Source organism: Mesoplodon bidens (assembly GCF_964165515.1).
Source record: "Mesoplodon bidens genome assembly, chromosome: 13".
In the NCBI taxonomy this organism is placed as follows: Eukaryota; Metazoa; Chordata; class Mammalia; order Artiodactyla; family Ziphiidae; genus Mesoplodon; species Mesoplodon bidens.
The window spans coordinates 27289971-27298897 of NC_138169.1; the positions used below are offsets into that span (position 1 = coordinate 27289971).

The 8927-nt window shown below is 61.5% G+C and overlaps 2 protein-coding genes across 2 annotated transcripts; both read left to right on the plus strand.

Annotated features, from left to right (window-relative positions):
- Positions 1-1838: 1838 nt before the first annotated feature.
- Positions 1839-2945, plus strand: TSSK1B (testis specific serine kinase 1B; the record flags this gene model as incomplete). Its single annotated transcript, XM_081252356.1, has 1 exon — positions 1839-2945. The coding sequence occupies one exon, from the start codon at positions 1839-1841 to the stop codon at positions 2943-2945; it is 1107 nt and encodes a 368-aa protein (XP_081108482.1).
- A 4374-nt stretch (positions 2946-7319) lies between these two features.
- On the plus strand, positions 7320-8396 carry TSSK2 (testis specific serine kinase 2; the record flags this gene model as incomplete). The annotated part of the gene is made up of 1 exon (XM_081252583.1): positions 7320-8396. The coding sequence occupies one exon, from the start codon at positions 7320-7322 to the stop codon at positions 8394-8396; it is 1077 nt and encodes a 358-aa protein (XP_081108709.1).
- Positions 8397-8927: the final 531 nt, after the last annotated feature.

The window sequence follows — 8927 nt, forward strand, 5'->3', positions numbered from 1 at the left end:
TCCACCTCGTGAGGAACACGCAGGTGTGGCTTCATCGGCACATACAACTGAAACGTTTCAAACGGATGAGGGAGTAGCCTCAAGGAGGGTCACACAAGGAGAGCTGACAGGGAAGCCCAGATCCTAGAGACGGAGCAAAGCCCCCCTCTGGAGGAAGGGCCCTGCCCGCACAGCGGGGACAGGAGAACGCAGCACAGCTGCCGCCACAGCAGGCCCGTCTGCACGGAGGGAAGCTGCCGGGGACAGCGCTCCGAGCGCTGGCCGCGCACCTGTCACCGTGGGAGGGTACACAGTAGGTGGGGTGTCCCCGACGAGAGAGGAGCAAGCCCTCCAAAGGAGGGACCACCAGCCGCGCACACAAGGGCTTGCCCAGGGTGTCAGGGTGGGGAAGAGGGTGGGGAAAAGGGTGGGGATGGGAGCAGAGAAAAGGGGGAGGGCCAAGGCTGGTGGGCACCCAGCCCAGCCCTGCCCACCTCCAGCCCACCAAATCACTCTCCAGGAGCAGTCACCCCAAGCCCCTTCAGGGCATGGTCCTCCCGAGCATCCCAGCATTCCAGCCTGGGACATTCAGGGTCATCTGAGAGAGGCACCCACTCCCTCTGGACGGATATAGCCAAAGTCAACCCCAAGGTTAGGCCAGACCTGCCCATTCCTGTCCCCTCAGGGCGTGGCACACAACAGGGGCCCACAGCAGAGGGGCCTCACTGCTGGTGGAAACGGCGATCCCTGTCCAACGCTGCCCTGTTAGCACATCCTCAGGGAGCATTCCCAGGAGAAGCTGCTGCACTGAGAGAAGTCCAGGCCTACCTTCTGCCCCCCAGTCCCAGCTCTGCCCTGGGAGCCCAGCAGGGCTATGGATGGTCAGACCCCCGGGAGGGAACTCACAGCCAAGAGCAGAAACCCTTGCCAGTTGTACCCCACAGAGCCAGCCAGCAAAGGTTCGGATGAGGAGAGCAGCACAGGAAAGTGAAAAGTCCAGCAGACCACGCAGCAAGCGGGCAGAGCCCCAGCTTCCTAAACTGCATTGACCACTGGGCCAGGATCCTTGCCCCTCCTGACCCACCTCCCCCTTCTCAGCCTTGCTGTGCAGCCAGCAGGCTGCCTGCGTGGACATTATTAAGGGCTTTCAGGGCTGCAGGGAGGGAGAAGAGGCCAGGGACGTTTCCCCCCCCACCCCGTGGGGTCCTGTGGCCTCCACCTGAGATCACTGCTTCTGTCAAGGCGGCCCTCCCTGTACTCCTCTTCCCAGGTCCCAGTGACCACCCTTCTTCCAGCGGTCCATTACTACTCAGGGTTCTCTACACTCTGCTCCATGTTGGTAAATCATCCCCTTATTAAACCCTCCTCAGACAGTCCTAACTTGAGTGTGTCTCCTGTTTCCTGCTGAGACCCAGAGTGATGGGACTGCCTGCCCTGGATTTCCAGGGATACCCCGGGTTGCAGAAATCAACCCGCTGCTCCACCAGCAGGCCTGGCTCTGGTTTGGAGGCTTGGGCTGACCAATACACTCTCCACAGCCCCCTCCTACCTTGGGTCCCCGCCGAGCATGAGGCCATGCTCCGCTGACCTTCTGTCTGCTGCAGCCCACTGGCCAGCCTTCCAGGGTTCCGAGTCTTAGTGGCTCAGGCCAGAGCCTCATTCCCCAGGGCAGTCCTCCTTTATGACTTCATCCACTGAAGTCACCGGGGAGACAATGCTGAATCTTCCACCCCAGAGTCTTGGCCTCTAGGAGGCAGGCCAGAGGACTTTCTGTCCACAGTGTAAATGAGGACGCCGCTGGCCCATGTCCCGCAGGGATGTAGAGGGCAGCTTCAGGGGCACTGGGCGCTCCCGGCACCATGGATGATGCTGCCGTCCTCAAGCGACGAGGCTACATCATGGGAATCAATTTGGGAGAGGGCTCATATGCGAAAGTCAAATCCGCTTACTCTGAGCGCCTGAAGTTCAACGTGGCGGTCAAGATCATCGACCGCAAGAAAGCCCCCACAGACTTCCTGGAGAAATTCCTTCCCCGGGAAATTGAGATTCTGGCCATGCTAAACCACCACTCCATCATCAAGACCTATGAGATCTTTGAGACCTCCGACGGCAAGGTCTACATCATCATGGAGCTCGGGGTCCAAGGCGACCTCCTCGAGTTCATCAAGACCCGGGGGGCCCTGCAGGAAGATGATGCACGCAAGAAGTTCCACCAGCTGTCCTCAGCCATCAAGTACTGCCACGACCTGGACGTTGTCCACCGAGACCTCAAGTGTGAGAACCTTCTCCTCGACAAAGACTTCAACATCAAGCTGTCTGACTTTGGCTTCTCCAAGCGCTGCCTGCGGGATGACAGCGGCCAACTGACACTGAGCAAGACCTTCTGTGGGTCGGCAGCGTACGCGGCCCCCGAGGTGCTTCAGGGCATCCCCTACCAGCCCAAGGTGTATGACATCTGGAGCCTAGGCGTGATTCTCTACATCATGGTCTGCGGCTCCATGCCCTATGATGACTCCAACATCAAGAAGATGCTGCGCATCCAGAAGGAGCATCGCGTCAACTTCCCACGTTCTAAGCACCTGACGGGCGAGTGCAAGGACCTCATCTACCGTATGCTGCAGCCGGACGTCAACCGGCGGCTGCACATCAGTGAGATCCTCAGCCACTGCTGGGTGCAGCCCAAGGCCTGGGGCCTGTCCTCTGCAGCCGTCAACAAGGAGGGGGAGAGCTCTCGGGCCACCAAGCCCCCGTGGACTCCTGAGCCCAGCTCCGACAAGAAGTCTGCCACCAAGCTGGAGCCCCGGGAAGAGGCCCGGCCCAAGGCCAGGGTGGAGACAAGACCCAAGGAGGAGGCGCTGGCAGTGCAGGTGTTGAGGCAGTCAGAGGCCATGGGCCTCACCAGCAAGCAGCCCAGCAAGGAGATCGAGGAAGGGGCCCCCCCACAGCCTTCAGAGACACACACCTAGTCAGCTCTTGCGGCCCAGGGGGCCGGCAGAAAATGAGGCAGAGTTCATGGCCTCAAGCCTGAGCTCCAAAGCCGCCAAGGGACAAGCCGAGAAGGAAGACAGTTCCAGATGAACCGCTATTTTTGTCAGTTTCTTCCCCCTCCCTTTGACCTTGGTAACTCATGTAGCTAAAGAAGCAATAAATCACTATATTACTGCAGACCCCGAGGTCAGTGTCTTTGCCCTGCGGTCTTTGGTCGCCCAGGGAGAGGATCCTGCACTCCCCCCAACCCCACTCTCAGACCACGCTGCGCTTCACCTCCCACTTGGGAAAACACAACCCTGTGTGCCCAGCCCTGACAATGACCTCAGGCCCTGGACCGGAGCAGAGCTGAGTAAGGAAGACATTGCTTCAAGAGGGAGGCCCATGAGCGCGATGCTGGTCTGGAGAGGGGCGCGAAGAGCAGGTGGCTGCGGGCAGACGAGGGCTGGGAGGCGGGGGCCTTCCCCCTGAGGTCTGGGTCCTCAACAGCCCCACAAGGCTGCCGGCGGGGAGAACCTGTAGAGGCAGGCGGACCAGCCTCCCTCGAGCCCCTCCCCGTGGGCAGCTCTTTCTGCTCTGGCTCCAGGGTCCCCCACGTACTGCCAGCACCCAGTTCCCGACAGCGCCCTGAGTCATGCCGCCTCGTGGGCATCCCCTGGCAGCAGGGGCCCTGCTACATGGCCAGCCCCTCTCCAGCCTGCATGTCCCGCAGTCACTGTGTGGTCTGAACACATCTTGTTCCCCTCTGGTCCCAGTCTCTCCCAGGGGTGACGCTCCTGCCAAAGCAGATAAGTGGACACTGGCAAGCAGGAGGGCACAGGCGTCCTCACACGCGTGCCTGGCCTGCGGCCATGGTGTCTGCAGAGGGAGCAGGCCCGTGTGCGCATTGCCAGCTGCTGGGCACTGTGGGGCCCGCCGTGCTGGTTCTCACGCTGTCCTCACCTCGGCTATGCCGCGGCAGATGCTTTCTCCTCCTGATCTGCACGTGCGCCTGACAACCTTGCATGGACCTGTGGGTTTAACACACCAAGAGAACAAGAGCCTTCAGGCTCGCCTCTCCTCCCGCCCCTGCTGGTGTCTTGGGAGATGTGAGTTCCAGTGAGTGCCCCAGACGTGGCCTCTGCCTGGCTCCTCCGTCTCCCCACAGCCACCTCCACACATCCTGTGTCCCCAGAGCTGCGCATCCCCATGTGTCAAGGCTCAGCCACCACCTAGGCCCCTGTCCTTGTTCTCCCATCGCTGCCCACGGTGGCCAGAGCCCTCCTTCTGCACCCAGTCTGGCTCCCACTGCCTGCAGGAAGGATCCCCACACCTAGCCCTTGAGGTCCTCCCAGGTCTAGCCTCCTCTTGGCCTCCCAGCCCCCTGCCATGTGCCATAGCCCTGCTTGTGGATGCATCCCTGGAGCCCTGCCCATCTCTCCAGGTTTGGCCAAGGGGCCACGGCCTCCACACAAAGCCTTCTGGGGGCCTCTGCCAGGGCAGGCCTACGAGTGCCCAGGGCCCAGGACAGAACCACTGCAGAGTAGTCCTGGAGGACCCGGGAGCCCAGAGTCACACAGCTCGCCTAGCCCTAGCGGTAGAGTGGAATTCCAGAACCCATGGGGCCAGCAGGGGTGGGGATGTCCCAGGAGGCTTGTGAACCTCCTCCGTCATCAGTGCGGTCATTGCGGCAGAGGGCAGCGCGATGCAAGGAGGCCTGGGAGCGACTCATTGCAGCCCAGCCCGGAGGCAAGCCTGGGCAGGAGGGACCTCAGGAAGGTGCACCTACTGTGTGCTTTACAGGTGGGGAGATGGCTCAGAGAGGGTGGGGCGACTGCCGGAAATCACACAGTGCGGAGCAGAGGCCCAGGTGCGTGAGGCTCCCTCCTCCCCAGGTGGCCTTAGATGCTGGCCTATTCCTGTGAGCTGTTCCACTGCACACGGCCTGGGCTCAGACCCTTTCAGCCCCTTGATCCTGAAGCTTTAGGATCAAGACCCTCAATGTGGCCTCCGTGCTCCCTCCCGCCCCCGCATGCTCTCACCACGCTGACCTTTCAGACCATCACACGCACTGCAGTCCCCATCCTCTTCCATGTGGCCTGACCTCAGATCTCAGCCTTCCAGCCTCCCTGAGTCTAGCCCCAGCTCTCTGACCTCACAGCTCCATATCCCTGTGTCACGGCCCAGCCGCAGAGCATTCATACTGTGGGTGACACTGAAACTCCCTGGCCTCCAGACTCCAAAAAAGCAAGGTTCTGTTCATGTCACCCAGGGCCTGAGGCCGACCCTCGAATGCCATGGAGTGGAGAAATAGAGGCCAAAGCTCCGCGGGGGGCGTCCCAGGGTCTGCAGGTCTGGGACCCACAGGCCCGTAGCCGGGAGCACCCTGAGCCCGCATCCAGTCTAACATCCCACCAACCCAGCGCACCAGCAGCCCCTGCCCCTGCGTGCACACCCTGGGCAGAGCCGCCCACTCCACACCTGGCAGGTCCACTGGCCTGATGCTGGCACATGCCTCCTCCATCCATGTCCCCCAAGAACCAAAGAAGCCACACTGTCCTGGGCAAGGGCGGGTGTGGAGGAGCAGAACCCACAACAAAGGGGAAAACAGGCAGTGGGGTTGGCCAAGAGGCCAGACGTGCAGGGTGCCCCCGACAGAGACCTGGGGGCGAGGGAGACAGGTGGGGATGGTGCCTGGCTTCCGGGGCCTGACCTGGGGGCCTCACAGCTGACCCCTGTGACACAAAGGAGTGAAGTTCTGGTCATTTCTACCAAATCCCCCAGGAGAAAGGCAGGCATCAGGCTAGTCACTCCCGCTGGCATCTGGACCCGGTTGCCCTGCGCTGAGATCTTCCACACAGACCTCTTGCCAGGGAGCTCTCCACGCTCCAGGTGTGTCCACGCGCTGTGCTCTGGCCAGGACAACACACCTCCCAGCACCTGGGGGAGCCCTGCTGATCCCCTGCATGCGGGTTCCACAGTCACTCCTCCCCCCCACAAACAGGACTTCCTCTCCCCCAACCCCCAGAGAACTGAGCACACACACGGCACGCCTCCTGTCCTGGCAACGCGCTACAGAGGACAGACAAGTGGACAGCAGGGCTTGCGAAACACCCGAGGAGATGCTACAGGAGGCCACGTTTCCCAAAGCAAGAACAAAAGGGTTTCCACATTGTTTCCGGGGCAAAGACAGTCTGAGATGCAAAGATGATGTGCCCTCCCGGGGTTCCAACAGCTCACAAAGGTCCCAGCGACATAATTCAGGATCCCCCCTCACCCAGGTGCTTGCTCTTCACTGTCAGGGGTGCTGCTGTCCCCCAAGACCCCTGGGACCGCAGCACCAAGGCTCCACCCGAGGCCCTGCCCACTCACTGGCCAACGCACCAGAACCCAGTCTCCCTCTGTTGCCGGTCCCCCTCCCCACGGGCCTGCCCGGTCCAGCCTCCCCGTGCCTGGTCACAGGCGCTAGCCTCCACTCACCCCAAAGCCCCTTCCCTATGTGCTCTTCCAGGACCCATCTTAAAACAGGACTTGGGTTCTGGCTGCTCCTGCCCCGGGACCTGCAGCAGCTGTCTCCCCTCCCTCTCCTCCACCTCCTCCTAACTCTGGGACTCAGCCATTCTCAGAACGGCCTTCCCTCCCCCACGCCCTTCCCTGCCTGGACCTATCACCCCCCCACCCCCGGAACGTGCATCTGCCAGCCCACTGGGGACTGGGCCGCCGGGCTGGGCACTCACAGCCTCTGAGCTGCCCTCTGCCCCAAGCACGCCCTGCTCGCCGTCACAGCACTGACCCACCCCCACCCCACCCCCGCTCCCCGGACAGCTGGTCTTGTCTCCCAGGCTTGGAACCACCACCAGCCCGGCGGACCAGGGAAGTCCCTCCCCAGCACGGCGGGTTCTGAAGACACAGCCCCAGAGGGGGTGCTCATCACACCTCAAAGAAGGGGCAGGAAATTGGCCCTTGTGGGACAGAGGCCATTGCAGAGTCAGTCCCCACATCCAGGAGAGGGAAACGGGTGTGGGGCCCACACGCTGGCTGGACCTGGGCGGTCCCCTGGGCCTGACTCGGGACAGTGCAGCACAGCGAGGAGGAAGAGCAGTGAGGGTCACCACAGTCCTGGGCACCAGCTTCCTTCCAGCAGGCGGGGAGCAGCACTCCTGCCAGGCCAGCCTGACTTCCAGGGCTCCAGGGCCTGTCCCCCACCCAGTCCCCAATCCGGGCAGCCTGGCTTTATGACTTCACAGGGGACAATGCTGGGTGTTACACACCTCCAAGTGCAGGCCCAGACCACAGTGCAAACGAGGACAATGCCTGCTGGCCCAGGTGGGGAGGGGATGTAGAGGGCAGCGGCGCCAGCTGCTCCTGGCACCATGGATGATGCCGCAGTTCTAAGGAAGAAGGGTTACATCGTGGGCATCAACCTAGGCAAGGGCTCATACGCAAAAGTCAAATCCGCCTACTCTGAGCGCCTCAAGTTCAACGTGGCCGTCAAGATCATTGACCGTAAGAAGACGCCCACGGACTTTGTGGAGAGATTTCTTCCCCGGGAGATGGACATCCTGGCAACCATCAACCACCACTCCATCATCAAGACCTACGAGATCTTTGAGACCTCTGACGGCCGTATCTACATCATCATGGAGCTCGGAGTTCAGGGCGACCTACTCGAGTTCATCAAGTGCCGGGGGGCCCTGCACGAGGATGTGGCACGCAAGATGTTCTGGCAGCTGTCCTCAGCCATCAAGTACTGCCACAACCTGGACGTCGTCCACCGAGACCTCAAGTGTGAGAACCTTCTCCTTGACAAGGACTTCAACATCAAGCTGTCCGACTTCGGCTTCTCCAAGCGCTGCCTGCGGGACAGCAGCGGGCGCGTCATCCTCAGCAAGACCTTCTGTGGGTCGGTGGCGTACGCGGCCCCCGAGGTGTTGCAGGGCATCCCCTACCAGCCCAAGGTGTATGACATCTGGAGCCTGGGCGTGATCCTCTACATAATGGTCTGCGGCTCCATGCCCTATGACGACTCGGACATCAAGAAGATGCTGCACATCCAGAAGGAGCACCGTGTGGACTTCCCACGCTCCAAGAACCTGACAGGCGAGTGCAAGGACCTTATCTATCGCATGCTGCAGCCGGATGTCAACCGGCGGCTGCACATCGACGAGATCCTCAGCCACTCATGGCTGCAGCCCCCCAAGCCCAAAGCCATGTTTTTGGCCTCCTTCAAGAGGGAGGGTGAAGGCAAGTACCGGGCTGAGTGCAAACTGGACACCCAGCTGGACTCGCGGCCCGAGCACCGGCCCGACCACAAGCTGGGGGCCAAGACCCAGCACCGGCTGCCGGTGGTGCCTGAGAACGTGGACAGGATGGAGGACCGGCTGGCTGAGACCTCCAGGGCGAAGGACCATCATGTCTCCGGAGCCGAGGTGGGGAAGGCGAGCACCTAGCGGTGCGGAGGGCCTGGGGGGCATGGCGCGGTGAGCACCCCATAATCTAAGTAGGAGGTAGAAGCTGAAGAAGGCACAGGTGCAAGAACAAGTAAAATCCGTCAATTAAACCATTATTTTGATTACGTTCTATTAGCTTTCTTCCACTTAGTAGCAAAGACTTTAAATCCTGACCACCAAATAAACCAGAGTGTATACAGCAGAGAGGCCCGTGAGGAGTCATTTTCTCTAGGACTCAGCACTCCCCTCCCTGCGGCGCAGGGGATCTGGAGTGGGGGCCAGGCCTCATGGGCAAGGACTCCGCGGCCGCCTGCCTGCCTGGCCCCCACGTGCCTCCCCACCCTGCCCAGCCCCCACTCAGGCAGCCCTTCCTCAACATCCCCCTCTCCCTTCATTCCCGCGGTTGGGCTGGGAGACCCCAAAGCCGAGACCTTCCAGTGGCATTCCCCCTGCCCCTAGCCCCGCCAAGCAGCCCTCATGCTTTATCAGCCATCACCCCCATCGACGCCAGGTGGTCAGCACCTGGTCTTC